Source organism: Lithobates pipiens, unplaced genomic scaffold (genome assembly GCF_037356315.1).
Source record: "Lithobates pipiens isolate NorthernLeopardFrog02 unplaced genomic scaffold, aLitPip1_a1.2 Scaffold_8, whole genome shotgun sequence".
In the NCBI taxonomy this organism is placed as follows: domain Eukaryota; kingdom Metazoa; phylum Chordata; class Amphibia; order Anura; family Ranidae; genus Lithobates; species Lithobates pipiens.
This window is the reverse complement of record NW_027507903.1, coordinates 542,673,350-542,691,405: the sequence shown is the minus strand read 5'-3', so window position 1 is coordinate 542,691,405 and position 18,056 is coordinate 542,673,350. Positions and strand designations below refer to the sequence as shown.

The window sequence follows — 18,056 nt, the reverse complement described above, 5'->3', positions numbered from 1 at the left end:
TACAGAACAGCAGACTGTACCGCACTCAAGCCTATGTACCGTAGCACCCTATACCAAGTTACCAGTCCTTATAAGAACTTTTGTGGAACAAGCAGGTTGTGTGTTAGTGATTAGCAGACTGTACGTCAGTCCCTATACCGCTGAAGGACTGCTGCAGTATAGGTGAGCGGTCAGCAGTGGTGCACGTCAACCCTATCTATTGTGGACCTATAGCGGTCCTTACAGAACAGCAGACTGTACCGCACTCAAGCCTATGTACCGTAGCACCCTATACCAAGTTACCAGTCCTTATAAGAACTTTTGTGGAACAAGCAGGTTGTGTGTTAGTGATTAGCAGACTGTACGTCAGTCCCTATACCGCTGAAGGACTGCTGCAGTATAGGGCAGCGGTCAGCAGTGGTGCACGTCAACCCTATCTATTGTGGACCGATAGCGGTCCTTACAGAACAGCAGACTGTACCGCACTCAAGCCTATGTACCGTAGCACCCTATACCAAGTTACCAGTCCTTATAAGAACTTTTGTGGAACAAGCAGGTTGTGTGTTAGTGATTAGCAGACTGTACGTCAGTCCCTATACCGCTGAAGGACTGCTGCAGTATAGGTGAGCGGTCAGCAGTGGTGCACGTCAACCCTATCTATTGTGGACCTATAGCGGTCCTTACAGAACAGCAGACTGTACCGCACTCAAGCCTATGTACCGTAGCACCCTATACCAAGTTACCAGTCCTTATAAGAACTTTTGTGGAACAAGCAGGTTGTGTGTTAGTGATTAGCAGACTGTACGTCAGTCCCTATACCGCTGAAGGACTGCTGCAGTATAGGGCAGCGGTCAGCAGTGGTGCACGTCAACCCTATCTATTGTGGACCGATAGCGGTCCTTACAGAACAGCAGACTGTACCGCACTCAAGCCTATGTACCGTAGCACCCTATACCAAGTTACCAGTCCTTATAAGAACTTTTGTGGAACAAGTGAGTTGTGAATGTTTAGCAGACTGCAGCAGAAGGGCAGCAGTCAAGTATAATATCCTTTCTATATTTGGAAGAAAGAATATTATACATGTACAAGCCTATTACTGTACCACTGATACCAGTCCTGAAAAGAACCTTTGTGGAACTAATAATAACAGCAAGTCTTTAAAATTACCCTCACTGCCTGACAACACTGCTTCCTTCCTGTCCCTATACAAATTGGCAAAAAAAGAGAACGATTAGTGGTTACTGGAACAGCTCTTTTGTGGACCTTGATAGTAACAGCTAATGATGATGATGATGATGATGATGATGAAAGACTAATCTGGCTGTCCCTGTAGCATACACCGTCCTTTCCCTTTCTCTAAACTAACAAAAGACACTCAGGCTGCTGCAAGAATCAGCAGCACAGCAAACCTATCAACACCTAACACCTATACCAGTCCTGAAAAGAACTTTTGTGTACCAAATAGCTAGTGGTTTATCTCTCCCTACTCCACACAGGAACCTGTCCCTATCGTAACAGAAGAAAGAATGTAAAATGGCCACCGGATCGGGTGTATTTATAGGTTAGGGGGAATGTACAAGTGTCCATGTGCTGTCATGTCTCAATTGGCTGTCCTGTATCACATGATAAACGTGTCACCAAAGGTTAAAGTTCTTGTATACATTAAACACGTAAGTCCGCCGCGGCGAACGACGGAAAAAGGCGTTCGAACGTGCGGACCGCGAATGTCGGAAATTCGCCGCGAAACGACCGCCGGGCGAACCGTTCGGCCATCACTAGTCTTGAGGATGGATCACTGGCCAGAGCTTGCACAGTATGCAATTGAGCTACTGGCCTGTCCTGCATCCAGCGTTCTTTCGGAACGCACCTTCAGTGCTGCTGGTGGCTTTGTTACCGATCACAGGGTGCGCCTGTCCACCGAATCAGTTGATCGACTGACCTTCATCAAGATTAATCAGTCTTGGATCACCCACAGCTACCAAGCACCTGAAGCTGATGTAACAGAATAATTTGTTTTGAAATATCACATCCATTTAAGACTGCCTATGCTGATGCTGAGTGACTGTCCTGTTATGTTGATTGTCTATCCTCTTCCTCCTCCGCTTATATGTTGGAAGAACATTTCTGGTTCTGGGTGATGCCTAAGGCCCAATTTTTCTGCCCCTGTTTAACAGGGGCGTTTAAGTACAATTTTTGATGCAATGCTTTGCAGCAAGGCTAATTCCTGCAATAAAACTAGAGTATATGGAAGAGGTTGCAGTGTGGTGGCACCAGCACCAGTGCCTAAGGCCCAATTTTTCTGCCCCTGTTTAACAGGGGCATTTAAGTACAATTTTTGATGCAATGCTTTGCAGCAGGGCTAATTCCTGCAATAAAACTAGAGTATATGGAAGAGGTTGCAGTGTGGTGGCACCAGCACCAGTGCCTAAGGCCCAATTTTTCTGCTCCTGTTTAACAGGGGCGTTTAATTACAATTTTTGATGCAATGCTTTGCAGCAGGGCTAATTCCTGCAATAAAAGTAGAGTATATGGCAGAGGTTGCAGTGTGGTGGCACCAGTGCCTAAGGCCCAATTTTTCTGCCCCTGTTTAACAGGGGCGTTTAAGTACAATTTTTGATGCAATGCTTTGCAGCAGGGCTAATTCCTGCAATAAAACTAGAGTATATGGGAGAGGTTGCAGTGTGGTGGCACCAGCACCAGTGCCTAAGGCCAAATTTTTCTGCCCCTGTTTAACAGGGACATGTAATTACAATTCTTGATATAATATTTCACAGGAGGGCCCCTTCCTGTGCCCACCCAGAGTAACGGTGAGGACTTATAGTGTTGTGGCACCAGCACCACAACCACCAAAGGTCAGTTTTTCTACCACTGTTCAACAATGGCATGTAATTACAATTCTTGATATAATCGTTCACAGCAGGGCGCTCCAGCGCCCACCAAGAGTCACTTTGAGGGCTTTCAATGTTGTGGCAAAACCAACACCTTGTTCCGCCATTTCTGCAGAGCATATAGGGCAGGCCCCTACTTTCAAACATCCAACTTACAAACATCTCCTACTTGCAAACGGAAGGAGACAACAACAAGTGAGATGAAAAAAGATGGACGACAAAACAAATTAACCCTTCCCTATGTTTTCCAAAAAGCTTAAAAATAGTTTTTTTGACTGGAGCTACACTTTAAAAATGTACCAGTTGAAAATTACAAACAGATTCAACTTAACACAACAAACCTACACAGTCCCTGTCTTGTTTGCACCGCCTGTATACTGCTGTTCTGAGTATATAGGGCCTGGGGGCCACACGCATTTCCTTTTTTTAATATGGGTACAGGGTTCCCCTTAATATGCGTACAAGACCCAAATAGGCTGGTAATGGGCAGGGAGGGCTACCCATGCCATTTTTCTCAATGATTTTCAACCATATTGCAGGAACCAGATATAACATTAAAACCGCAAGCAGTTTTAAATGGTGTTAATTCCGTTTAATGTCATTTTGTGCAGGGACTGTTCTAAACACGGGAAACACGTGGCACTTCACAGGCATACTGCAGACACCCCCAGGCACCATATTTTTTCACTTTAATCGTCATTAAAATCAGTGCTCCCGCCAAAACGGCCATTTTTAAAAACATTTTAGGCATTGACCCATGTCCCCTGGGGCAGGAGCCAGGTCCCCAAACCATTTTTAGGACAGTATCTTGCATATTAGCCGTTAAAATTAGCACTTTTAATTTCGAACGTTCGAGTCCCATAGACTTCAATGGGGTTCTAACGTTCGTACGAATTTGGGGTCCGTTCGAAAGTTCTGGTGCGAACCGAACCGGGGGGTGTTCGGCTCATCCCTAGTGCAGACAGACCCGCTCTAAGCTTTACAGGAGTTCACTCAAAAATGTATACTTCATACTGCATATGCATTCCACACCCTTATTCATTCCTATTCCTGAGGACTGCTTGAGGCCACCATGAGTATGGCTTTGTCATTGGATTGAATGGTGCTTGCATGCGCAATACAAACCTGCCATTTGTGAAGAAAAGGCTGTGTTGTTTACAGGGAGGATACACAATAAAAGTCTCTGGGTTGGGCTGAAAGCTTATATGAGACTGCATTTCTACTGATATATAAAAAAATGTATTTAAACGTGTTTCTCTATCTCTGTTTCTACTGACTATAGGCACAGGCCAACTGAGTCGAAAAGTTAATGTGGCTCTGTTGTCATTAGATATCCACATGCATAATCACATCTTTAGAAACAATCTAAGAATGGACTTTGTTGCAAAGTATATTTCTAATAAAAACTACAAAAATTACAAAAATAAATAAAAATATATAAAAGGTAAACAAAATTAATAATACTATAAAAATAATATTTTATAATGGGATAAAAATAATAGATGTATTTTATTAGAATATTATAATAAAATAAATACATTTAAAAATATATAAACAACATTTACAAAAACTTTAATACAAACTTTTTTTTTTTTTTTTAAATCTTCAAATAAAATCTTGTGATTCAAAAAGTTTCAAGTAGCCTCAAAGCTTTCTAAAAAGCTGATGAAGCCAGTCAGTAAAGTGACAGCCAGCACTATCATTATGATCAATGTTTAACCACTTGCCGACCGCCGCACGACGATATACGTCGGCAGAATGGCATATGGGCGTATATATAAGTCCCTGCCTTCCCACGGGTGGGGGGCCCGATCGCCCCCCCCCCCCCGGTGCCTGCGGCGGTCGGCATTCGTTCGGGAGTGATCCGGGATGAGGGGGCGGCCATTCATTCATGGCCACCCCCTCGCGATCGCTCCCGACGAATAGAAATGCTCCGTGACATCACTTCCTCTCCTCACAGGAGAGGAAGTGATGTAATCTCTCCTCCGTGTCTGTATTTTTCGTTCCGGCACCGAGGAGAGAGGATCGGTGAGTTGCACCAACACACCACACGTACAGTAGAACATGCCAGGCACACTCACACCCCCCCTTTACCCCCCGATCACCCCCCCAATTACCCCTGCCCCCCCCCAGTCACAGTGACACCAATTGCATTTTTTTTTTTTTTTTTGCATTGGTGTCATTTGTGACTGTAATAACTGTTAGGGCAGTTAGGGTTAGCCCCCTTTAGTTCTAATGTGCCCCCCTACCCCCCCAATAAAGGTTTAACCCCGTGATCACCCCCCGTCGCCAGTGTCACTAAGGCTGGGTTCACATTGCAGCGGTTTATGAGAACGAATGTGATTCGCACCGCACTGCAGTGCAAATCACATCCGATCTCTGTGCGATTCGAGTTCAGCCATACAGATAGTATGGCTGAATTCGCGCCGCACCCGCCGCACCCACCGCAAATTCGCACGGGACCCTTTTTTTGGTCCGCAGCAGAATCGGATCGCATGGGTGTTCACACCATGCGATCCGAGTTTGCAGATCGCACTGCGATATGCGAACTGATCTGGGGGTCTCATTAACATTTCACTGACACTCCCAGCAGTTCGCATAGGGCAGTGTGAACTGCCGCCGGGAGGCATGCGATGCGGGAACCCGCCGCGGATTTGTGGCGTTCCTGCATCGCTCCAGTGTGAACCCAGCCTAATAAGCGATCGTTTTTCTGATCGCTGTATTAGTGTCACAGGTGACGCTAGTTAGGCAGGTAGGTATTTAGGTTTGCCGCAGCTTTTTATAGCGCCAGGGACCCCCATATACTACCGCATAAAGCCCCCTGATTGCCCCCTAGTTAACCCTTTCACCAGTGATCACCATATAACGGTTACAGGTGACGCTGGTTGGTTAGTTATTTTTTTATAGTTTCAGGGCACCCGCCATTTATTACCTAGTCTCACTAGTGTACCCCTAAATTTAGGGGTGTCTACTTTCCAAAATGGGGTCATTTGGGGGGCGTTTGTGCCATCTTGGCATTTTATGGCCTTCAAAACTGTAACGCCCTTAGAAAGCCTGAAGGCGGTGCTTGGTTTTCGGGGCCCCGTACGCGGCTAGGCTCCCAAAAAGTCCCACATATGTGGTATCCCTGTACTCAGTAGAAGCAGCAGAATTTATTTTGGGGTGTCATTTCACATATGCCCATGGCATGTGTAAGCAATATATCATTTAGTGACAACTTTGTGAAAAAAAAATAAAAAAAAATTAAAGTTTGTAATTTTCCCGCAACTTGTGGCAAAATATAAAATATTCCATGGACTCAAAATGCCTCTCAGCAAATAGCTTGGGGTGTCTACTTTCTAAAATGGGGTCATTTGTGGGGGTTTTGTGCCATCTTGGCATTTTATGGCCTTCAAAACTGTAATAGGTAGTGAGGAGTGAAGTCAAATATTTACGCCCTTAGAAAACCTGAAGGCGGTTCTTGGCTTTCGGGGCCCCGTACGCGGCTAGGCTCCCAAAAAATCCCACACATGTGGTATCCCCGTACTCAGGAGAAGCAGCAGAATTTATTTTGGGGTGTCATTTCACATATGCCCATAGCATGTGTGAGCAATATATCATTTAGTGACAACTTTGTGTAAAAAAAAAAAAAAAATTTTTTTTTGTGATTATTCAATCGCTTGAAGCAAAAAAATAAAATATTTAATGGGCTCAACATGCCACTTATCAATTTTCTTAGGGGGTCTACTTTCCAAAATGGGGTCATTTGGGGGGGTTTTGTACTGCCCTGCCATTTTAGCACCTCACCTTTAGTCGTAAACTAAAAGCTGCGTAAATTCCAGAAAACGTACCTTAGTTTGTAGATGTGACAACTTTTGCGCAAACCAATAAATATACAGTTATTGACTTTTTTTTTTACCAAAGACATGTGGCTGAATACATTTTGGCCTAAATGTATGACTAAAATTGAGTTTATTGGATTTTTCTAATAACAAAAAGTAGAAAATATCATTTTTTTTCAAAATTTGCGGTCTTTTTCCATTTATATCGCAAAAAATAAAAATCGCAGAGGCAATCAAATACCATCAAAAGAAAGCTCTATTTGTGGGAAGAAAAGGACGCAAATTTTGTTTGGGTACAACATTGCATGACCGCGCAATTACCAGTTAAAGCAGCGCAGTGCCAAATTGTAAAAAGACCTCTGGTCATTTACCAGCAAAATGGTCTGGTCTGAAAGTGGTTAACATCTCCAAACTAGAACTAAAGGGCTGCTTTAAAGAGTTCAAAAAAAGTGTTTGGAGCTGTCTGAAATCTTCATCTGCACACACTACTTAAATGTAAATTGAAGTTGTGCGTACAAGGCTTAAGACTGGCCATGCACTCTTAAGCCCCATACACACGGTCGGACTTGTACAAACTTTTCCGTGGACTTTTGTACAAAGTGTGTTGTCCACAAGTTTGTATTGCATACACACGGTCGGACTTTTTGACAACAAACACGAACGTAATGACGTCACAACGTACTGACGCCGCTTCAAAAGAGGACGTTCAATGACTCCAGCGCCACCTTTGGTCAACTTCTGTATTGTAGTCTGATCGTTTGCAATGGTTCTGAGCATGCGTGTTTGTACCTTGTACAAAAGTCCGATGCTTTTGCGTACACACGGTAGGACTTTGCTCCATCGGACTTTTGTTGCCAGAAAGTTTGTCCGTTCGCACAGCCAACAAAAGTCCGATGAAAACAGAAAAAGTTTGTCCGATGGAGCGTACACACAGTCGGATGTTGCTCCAAAACAGCTAATTTGCATGTTTGTTGTCAAAAAGTCCGACCGTGTGTACGGGCCTTTAGGCAGCGTACACACGCGCGGACTGTTCGCCCAACCTTGTTCGTCAAACAGTTTGACAAACAGTCTGCTCAAAATTAGCATGAACGGACTTGACCACACACGATGAACGAACAGTCCGCTGAAACCGTGCGCGATGACGTGAACGGCACGTACGACGGGACTAGAAAACGACGTCCTATACACTGCAATGCAACCTTCGGCGTGTAAATCCTTTCTGAGTATGCGCGGAACTTAGTTTGACGAACAAGCCTACACACGAGCGGACTGTCCGCTCAAACCAAGTTTCAGCGGACAGTTTTACGGAAATTCCGAAAAACTTTGTTCGTCAGACTGTCCGCTGAAACTGTCCGCTGAAGCCCACACACGAGCGGACTGTCCGCTGAAACACTGTTCAGCGGACAAAGTTGGGCGAACAGTCCGCCCGTGTGTACGCGGCCTTAGGTTTCACTTGTTTCTCTGTTGACTAGTCATCAACTCTAAAACAACACGGATGGAGGAATGTTCTCTGCCAGCTATTCTGACAGCTGATGCAACTGTCAGAGAACCTTAACAGTGACTGTAGTGAAATGGATGTACTTACAGTTTGGCTGACAATTTTCAGCTGCAGGTCCTCGGTACAGCTTCCTCTCCAACAAGGAGCACAGCGAGCAGCACAGTAGTGACATCACCAAATTCTATTAGAATAGCAACTTACTAATAATTTCTTGTTTCTTATTTCCCTCACAGCCACAGAGCAAAGATGGATATTGGGCCCCACAGTACTCTGTGGTAAGTACACACCTACTTTACACTGATCAGTTAGAGCTTTAGGCGTGCAAGCAAAAATATCCTCCCCTTTCTCACAGAAGACGTGCATTACCCAACTCAATACTGAGGGAACTTTTACTACACTTCCCATTTCAAGGATCCAACAGGAAACAAGAGGAAATCTCAAAGAAAGGAAAAATAGACTTTTTAAGGCTTCCACTGTAACATGTACCTTTACTGAGAAATTTCTCTTCATGTCCTGTTCTGGCAACAAGCATTTATACATTACTTTTAGCTTTCCCCTCATTTTCTTAGCTGGCAGTCATTAGGGATTAGGGTAGAACATTTTTCATTGAATTCATAACTCAGTACTTTTTTTAAACTGTATCTTTAAACAAACTTTGTTATATGTGTATGTATATATATATATATATATATATATATATATATATATATATATATATATATATATATATATATATATATTGTGTGTGTGTGTGTGTGTGTGTGTATATATATATATATATATATATATATTATGTTTGTGTGTATATGTATTTATGTATCTATTTTCTTTTGTCAACAGACTACAACAGTAGATCTAAGTAAAAAGTCCCCGGTAAGTCATACAATAGCTCAAGACCTATAAGTAAAAAAGTGATTTCATTGTTTGCATTATGAATATGTGATATTAATGTGAGTGTCATATTTTAGGCAATACAGAGGCCAACCACAGCTCCCCCACCTGTACCAGCCATGGCATCACCACCTGTACATGTCACCAAACCAGTACCAGCTACACCTCCACCACCAGTACCTGCTGCCAAACCAGTACCACCTACACCTCCACCACCTGTACCTGCTGCCAAACCAGCACCAACTACAGCTCCACCACCTGCTGCCAAACCAGTACCAGCCCTGGTTCTACCACCTGTACCTGCCACCAAACCAGTACCAGCCACAGCTCCACCTCCGGTACCTGCTGCCAAACCAGTTCTTCCCACTCCTCCAACAAAGGTACATTTAAATGGCTGCATCCAGTTGTCTGTTACAATCTACACTATTTATAGTCATCCTAAAAACGTTTTTTAGAAAAGCTTTCAGTACCCTTATTATTTAAAGTGAAACTGTTATAATAGAATAATGGAGAAGGAAAACTTCTAGGAAATAAAACAAGAGAGAGTATTTTGGTGTTTCACTGTTAAAAATTGCAACTAATGTTCTCGTTTAATGCACTTGGCAGGTTTTCCTTTTTAATTAATAAACAAACCTCATAAAATAGTAATTCGAATGGTGGACCCACCACAACCATTGTTTTCAATGTATCGAGAATACTACAGCAATTTAGTCCATTTTGTATGAAGTTTTCTGCATTCTCACATACAGGTGATAGTCCTAATGACAACCCAGTATGAGCCAATTAAGTGTGTAGATCAGTGGTTGTCAACGGTTAGCATGGGGGCCTCAAATGCACCCTCGACCATGATGTTCAGTATATGTAATGCTAAAGAGGACTTCCAGACTGCAGGCATACTAGAGGAAATGATGATGAGATATTGCAGACAGGTTTGGTTAAAGGCTGCAGACATGCTGCAGAAGACGGCAAGAGACTACACACAGCTACTGGAGACTACTGCTATTACACCTTAACAAATAATGCTGCCTACTGACAGCTGGAGTCCAAGGGCTGCACAATAAATATCAAAGGGCTGCATGTGGCCCTCAAGTCACAGCTTGGGCACCACAAGTGTAAGTACACTCACTCAGAGTCCTACATATAAAGTCAAGTGCTTAAAATATTACCAGGGCCAAGGACAAAAAAATAGTCAACACTATGATCAAGCAGCTGTGGGGTCCTGGGTTTAGTTTTCACTAGGGCCACTATCAGTAAAAAAAATGGTATGGATTTCCTCCGGAGTGATTAGAAGCCCAAAAATATACCTGTAGGTAATTGACTTCAACTTAAATTGATCCTAGGGCGTATGCATGACTAATAGGAGTAGTATGTTCAGGAGAAGAAACTGATTAGGATGTACTATGTATCCTAGACGTTGCATAATATACTTGTGTTAGGTAAATTAACAAAATATTAAAGTGACATGGTGCAGTCTATCATAGTAAAAAACATTCTAATACGTATTTCGAGTAATGACAGAGCCATAAACTTTATATATATATATATATATATATATATATATATATATATATATATATATATATATATATATATATATATATATATATATATATAAAATATATATATATATATATATATATATATATATATATATATATATATTTTTTTTTTTTTTTTACTTGTAACTCGTTGTTGGGGGAATCCGTTCTAAAGTTTATCACAATTATCACCTGCACAAATTAATTGTACATAGGTACTGTAAATGTTCTTTATCCATACTTATTTATCACACCTGAAAAAATACTAAAAATAGGTTGCTCAAGCTAAGCTCTAACCCAAAACTAAATCTCCACCTAATACCTAACTTTGCCTTCACTCCTAAACTTTTATCTCAAATTAACAATGAACTTCATATAAATGCCTAACCCTGATTATAAACACAGCCACACCACCAGTCCACATTGACCTAAACCATAAAGCTAACCCTAAAGCTAACCTGTTCTTTACCTATGAAAGGTAAAACATTCCCTATACTTAAAGCAGACTTTCAGTCTTCCCTTCAACTTTAGTTCTGCTTGAGCCTGGGTTCACACTAGGGTTGCCACCTTTTCTTCAAGTCAAACCCGAACACTTTAGTGGGGCACAGCAATTATTTTATTTAATAGTATAAACTATAGATATATTTTGCAATTAAATAACATTTCTAATCATATGAAGTGAATCCGCAGTGTTCCCCTTTTACATCTGAATCCACAGAGTTCCCCAGACTCTGCTGTAAGGGATGCTCTGGGAACTCTGATGTATGGAGAGGACTCTAATGTAAGGGGGGGAACACTGTGTCCTCTGGTGTAAAGGGGAACTCTGATGTAAGGGGTGCTCTGAGAACCCTGATTTAAATTAGTGTACTCAGTCAAAGGCAGGAGAGAGATGGGGGCAGACTTCAGTCACAGACAGGGGTGGATGGTGAGCTCACTCACCCCTTGGCAGTCAGCACTTCTCATCCAGATGTATCCAGATGTATCTGAGGCTGCTGGACTTCATATTTCCAGCCAGATTGGATTGTGAGCAGACACAGAGGGGTAGGAGAGAGAGGAAGAGGTGCAGATCGAACCCTCTCTCCTCTCCCATCTGTATGTGGGGGGGAGGGGGGAATTGTTAGTGTTGGCTTTGGGCAGTGTGAAAGAAAGTGTAGCACACACTCTCAGCTTACACAACTGCAGCCAGCAACCCTGCTGGGAAGCCATAGACCAATCTAAATAATGTGTTTGGGTTTCAGGCAGTCTGAAACCCGGACACATGATTCCAAACCCAAACTGTCCGGGTGAATCCTGGACAGGTGGCAACCCTAGTTCCCACTATTGTGAACACAGACATCGCATGTGATTCGCACCCGCACTACTGGGTCGATCACATGCAATATCTGTGCAATGTGAGTTCAGCACTGGAATCGGATCGAATGAGTGTCTGAATCCACAGTTCGTACTGCTATCTGTGAACAAATCTAGGGGTGTCATTAACCTTGTATTGACACCCGCAGCGGTTCGTAGAGGGCAGTGTGAACTTCCTGCAGGAGAGATGCAGTGTGGGAACCGGCGCTGAAATCGCGCTGGTTCACACACCGCTATAGTGTGAACCCAGGCTGAAGGGCCCCTTCTCACCAATGTGTATTTTAAAATGTAATAAAAAAAAAAAATGTTTTCATTTATTGAGTTAGTAAGGAGCATGAAAAAGCATACCTATGCTGTTTTTTGGCCAACCACAATGCATAGTGCATTTGCACCAGTGCATTGTGGTGCTCAAGACAGGTGTGTTACATTAAACTTTAAGTACGTTAAGTACCATTCAGGTACATATTGTGCCTTGTGTGTTGAATTAATGTGCATCACAGCGCCTATAACTTGAATAACATGAATATATAATTCTCAATTCTTTTTTCTTCACAGGCACTGAAGCCCCCAGTAAAAAAAGAACAAGGACAATAAAGGAGCTTCTTTGAAATGCTCTTTAGGTTTATGACTTGCATAGCCCTGTGTGAACTGACAGCCAAACTACAAATCAAGGAAAAGCACAAGTGCAGTACACATTTCTGAGGGTTGCATTAATGGATCCTGGCAATGTAAGGATCGCCTGTAAAAAGTATTTCATCCAGTTTACCTGAATAGACTTTTTTCATATTTTTTTTTTCCCTGGCAATTATTTTTATATATCGAAGCATATATTTTTACTGTTTTTAAAAACAAACAAACAAAATAGCTTTTTAATATAGGATCAAACATGTTTATTTACATTATGCAAAAAAAAATAAAAAATAAAAATGTTTTTTAGTCATGTGATTGAGGTTAATAGCAAAAAGTGTACATACTGCTTTTAATAAATGTATGAAAGGTTATATCTTTTTTTTTTTTTTGTATAGGGATAGGCTCTTTAAATTGACCCTGCCGCCAGACCAATCATTTCAACAACAATTATCCTATTAGAATAGATGTACATTTAATGTATTTTATGCATGTTGTATACCTGTAAAAGCCTCCCTTGGGTAGACATCCAAAAGCCTGGAGACTACAGCTTGATGCCACCATCTTGGATGTGATGTCAGCAGCCCTAGCAGAATCAGATGTCTTGAGAGTCAGAACACTCTTGAGAGTCTCTTTAAAGTGGCAATAAACACTCCTCTCCTGCTGCTTACACTACTCCATTGAAGAGCGATCCCAGCTGAAGTTTATTTGGAAACTAAAACTTCCAGCATTGCTGGTCTTCCTCTCCCCTTCCAAGATCAGTGGTTCCTCCTGTTGACCCCAACGTCCTACAGGACACAGCACTGACTTTGGGTAGGCAGGAGAAATTACCAAGTGCTAAGTTTTTTTTTCAATGGGGCAATATCTAGTGACTATGCAGCAGGAGAGGTAAGTATTTGTTTTCTGCTTTCAGGGACAGTATTTGTTGCCATGTTAGATTAGACAACCGGCTCTCTTTAAAGGGTCTCTGGAAAAGAAGACTATATCCCACAACTGAAAATTTTGTTTATGTAAAAGAGCTGCTCAAAAGCAATCACAGGTGTGTATAAAGTAGCCATCTCTATGATATCTTTTACCCAAACCAACTCATAAAAACTATGCCTTTTTTTTTTTTTTAAAGGGCCCTTTACATTAAAAATAAGCCCTTGCATTTTCTTTTACCAACTGTTTACCATAAGTTGCTTTTTTATTTCATTTGTAAATACTGTCAGTAGCTGGCTACATGGAAGACAAATATGTCTTGTGATAGATTATGTTATTCCAGGGTTTATGTTCTACAACCTGTTACATTCCTTCAGATGCTGGTGCAATAGGCACTACTGTCTTCTGAACTTTTTAATAAGAACTTATTGTTATGGGATCATAGGTTTCTGTAGTAGGAGGTCACAATTTTTACTTTGTTTATTGAAATGTTTATTTATGTGTCACTTGTAAATAATAAAACTATATTTAAATATCTGTCTGAAACACTAGGGGACTTATAAGAGAACTAGGACCAAAGCTCTTTTAGCCATATCTGTGGGTCACAGGAACGCACTTCGATCTGCTTTCCCCGAATCAGGCGACAGCGGCCTAAAGTCAACTGTTGACTGACATCACAGAGCTGCTCCAGACTCTGGAGGGATCCCAACAAAAATGTAGCAATCCACCCAGATGCCTTACAGGCAGCTGGCACTGCCTCTCAGCCTGCCGCTGAGAGCCTGAGACAATCACTCCCGCTCCCTCCACAGCCTGGTGCTCCGGTGATCACTGGAGGGGCAGAGCACAGAGCGGTGACTGACAGTCATCGTTTCTTGTTCAGAGCAGACCTGAGAACTGAGCGATCATCAGTCACATGATCAATCAGTTCTAGGGTTTAGAGTCGGCAGGGGATAGCTTGCACTAGCATGGATCGATGCTGCAGCAGGTTAAGTGTGTGTGTGTTTTTAAAATACTGCACTTCTCCTTTTTAAGCACATCTAAACAAAATGTTGATTATTGCAGTTTATCAATCCTTAGATGAGGTGGCTGCATTCATTCCTGCAATTATCACACTTCCTGTCTCTTGGTGGCTACACTCCCTCCTCCACTCTACCTCTGGAGGGAACCATTGTTGCCCCCCAGGCTGGATTTCAAACATATCTTCCTCTCTTTATCTCTCTTACATGAAGGGTCTCATAAGTTCCCTACGTGTATTGACATCTAAGGACTTGGCAACTAGATCATCTTTACTAGGGAACCCTACAAATAAGAGAGCCATAGTTTAGAATATTAACATGATGTTTAAATTTTAAATGTATGGTATTTCTTTTACTTTCAAGGTATTTTATTTGAAATACAACACCACTATTTATCTCTCCTCCTTCTTAAACTATTGAACCCTCTGTATCACATAGGTCAAACACAAGGCCCACAGGCCTCTGGGCGCCCACCAGGCCTTGCCGTGTGGCCCTTGTACCCAGTTTTGCAGCTGGAACATGGTGGAACTCCATTCCCCAAACTCCAGCTCTCACCGAAGCCTTCTGTGTTTACAAGGGACAGCTTTGCTCTCGTGTGCCTCCCGAATCTAACAGATCCCTGTACGCATTCACGGCAGGGACACATCTCCTGAATCTGAGGAACAGAATGATCTCCCTGCAAGGCGAGGCAGAGCCACCTACACAGGGGAGTTACTACAGCCAGGACAAGTGGGGAGGGGTTGAGGTTGCACACCCTGCACTCTGTGCACAGCGCACCCCTGAACTTTGCACTTTGTACATAGCGCACCCCTAAACCCTGTATTCTGTACATGACACTCCCCTGAACCCTGCACTCTGTACATTACACACTCCTGAACCCTGCACTCTGTATATAGCACACCCCAGATACAACTCGCCTTTTAAGGGTAACCATACTGCTGATGTGGCCCACAATGAAATTTCAGTTTGACACCCCTGCTCTATATTATTATTTTAAACATGTAATCCCTATGTTAGGCAGGTGTACCTAAAACTCACTTTTACTTCCTAATTCTTCTTTTACAATAAGAATAGGATAGGACGTATAATATGCTTGAAGTTTGCCCACTGGATCATCTCTGCTTTCCAGATTGGCTGGAATTATTTTTTTTTCTGCTGGCTTAAAGTGGTTGTAAACCCTTACAGACCACTTTAACCTACAGGTAAGCCTAGATTAAGGCTTACCTGTAGGTGCTTGAAATATCTCCTAGACCTACACGGTCTAGGAGATATTTGCATATCGCGGTACGGCGATTTCTTCTACACATGCACCGGAGTTAGAAAGGGCATGCTGTGCCATTTCTAGCTCGGGTCATGCCGTGACTGGCGGCTCATCACGTGACTCCGGCCAGTCAGAGCCGAAGTTCGTGACCCCGGAAGGAAGAGGGGTGAAGAATGAACGCTCACTGCTAGTGAGGAAGACGGGGACATCGTGGGCTTCTCCTGCAGGTAAGTGTCACATAATGGGCTACTATGCGATGGCCATTATGCTTTACCTTTGCAGGGAAACAAAGAGGAAGTAAAACCTACGGTATCAGGGTTTACTTCCTCTTTAAAGCACCATTCTTTCTCAAACCTGCTGCCAGACCATCTGCAATTACTGTGCACCTTTACACAAAGTTAAAGCTTATACAGGGCCAAGAAAGGGTCCTCTTGCCCTCATGTGACCGTGCTCAGGTACTGATTGGCTGCTAGGGCCTCGCCGTGATTGGCTGGTCAGGCACCAAACACTAAATTCATGAGAGGCAGGTGAGAGTCACATGTACCTCCATATCCAGAAATACAGGGATTTTTACCCAAAAGCAGATCAATAGGCTGGGAAGCACTGGCACAGTACAATCCCGCACCTTAAAGTGCCTGCTACACATTCTCTAGCCACTGTCCGTAAAAAGCTTTGGCTTGGAGCACTGTACAGGTAGTGGGGAGTGCTGTCCTGAATCCCGGTCTGTCAGCAACATGGAGGAGGACTGAGCTGTCATCTAGCAAGAGCCACTGGCCCCAGGTATTCCATCTTCCTCTGCATGGTAGTGCACAAAGCGCCCTTACCAATGGTAGAATATGAGTGCAATACCATGTTTGGTTTTATCATTAAAATGTGTTTAATTGAGCCAGATCTGTGCATGCTCTTCTCTCTGTTTTTCATTGAAGTTTCGTATGCACTCTTGTGCTATCCAAAAAAGATGCAAATTGATATGGGATTGAAGGAGGATTATGAGTTCATTAGTGATGCCTTTTGCTAAGTGGTGTGTTTAATGCAGATTGATGTTTTTTTTTGTTTTTTTTTCTGTAGATTTTTCCTTACATGTTTTAAAAACCTGCTATAGAAAAATATCTGTTGCCATCTGATTGGTTACCTCCGGTGACATCTGCACATTGTATTTTATGCACTTTTGGAAATCAGCCTTATATTGTGTTATAGAGTTTGATTGTATGCTAAGAATATAATTTGTCTCCTTTTCAACCATTCTAAAATTCTATTGCCATGCTCTAGGGTTCATGCACACATGGGTACATTTCTTCCTACAATGTAAAGAGGCTGGTGTATTTTGGTACCTGGGAGCCCCTTTTGCTGCATACGTTCACTCATAGACCTGAATGCCGGTATAGGCAGCCATATGCAGGTATGCACTGCTACTTGGCTCATGCATACAGATGTAACCTTCTTAACACAGACAGCCTGCATTCATACGGTACTTGATGTAAATAGTGGCATATAGCTGCATACACCCATTGATGTCTTTAGATGGTTGTAAACTGCACCAGGGGCTCCCAGCCACCAAAATTACACCAGCACATTTATGCATGTACCCGTGCATGAGCCCTTATACAGCTGTTTTTTATTTTGCCACATTATACTTGTCTCATATCTGTAAAGTCACCGTATTCTGCAGAGTGCCTCTGCCATAGTTTTTGTCACGCAGATTTGTTTTTTAGTTAGACAGCTATGGTGAAATCAAATAAAATAATATCATTTTAAGTGGCTTCATGTGGTGTGTTTTTTTATTTTTTTTCTTAATAGCAATTCTAATGCCAGCACGATTTTATGGGGGGAGCTATAAAGTAATGGAGAGCATTCACTTTGCAAAGTAAATGTTAATCTCATATAAAATCCCTATTACAAAGGAACATTTAATATAGAATATTGATCTTTTCCTGCTTTCTAAGTAGAGTTAACAGTTGAAGTAGTTTGCTTTCAGACTATATATCTCTAATTGAAAACATGTATGAAAGGGCAGACAGTGAGGAGGGTATAAGTTAGTTCACTGACTCATTGGGTTGGATTTACTAAAGTACAGAATGTTCACTTTGAGAATAAAATGTTAACTTGTGAATATACAGTAGTGATCCTATGGTTACTTGTAATACCACATTACATGTAGTAAAAACGTAAAAGGATTTTTGCTTGTACATGACTGGATGTTTGACTTTTCCTACAGTAAATTAAAAAAAAACAATGCACAATGGCCCTGCCATGTTGAAGATATTAA

The 18,056-nt window shown here is 42.2% G+C and overlaps 1 protein-coding gene across 1 annotated transcript in view; it reads left to right on the top strand.

Moving 5' to 3' along the window:
• LOC143960814 (zinc metalloproteinase-disintegrin-like VLAIP-B) overlaps window positions 1-17,545 on the top strand; it is a 109,104-nt gene extending 91,559 nt beyond the window's left edge. Inside the window, exons 21-24 of the mRNA XM_077469736.1 lie at window positions 8,420-8,461; window positions 9,027-9,059; window positions 9,155-9,457; window positions 12,521-17,545. Coding sequence (XP_077325862.1) covers window positions 8,420-8,461; window positions 9,027-9,059; window positions 9,155-9,457; window positions 12,521-12,559 — 417 coding nt within the window. The 3' untranslated portion in view covers window positions 12,560-17,545. The remainder of the gene's footprint in view (window positions 1-8,419; window positions 8,462-9,026; window positions 9,060-9,154; window positions 9,458-12,520) is intronic.
• Window positions 17,546-18,056: the final 511 nt, after the last annotated feature.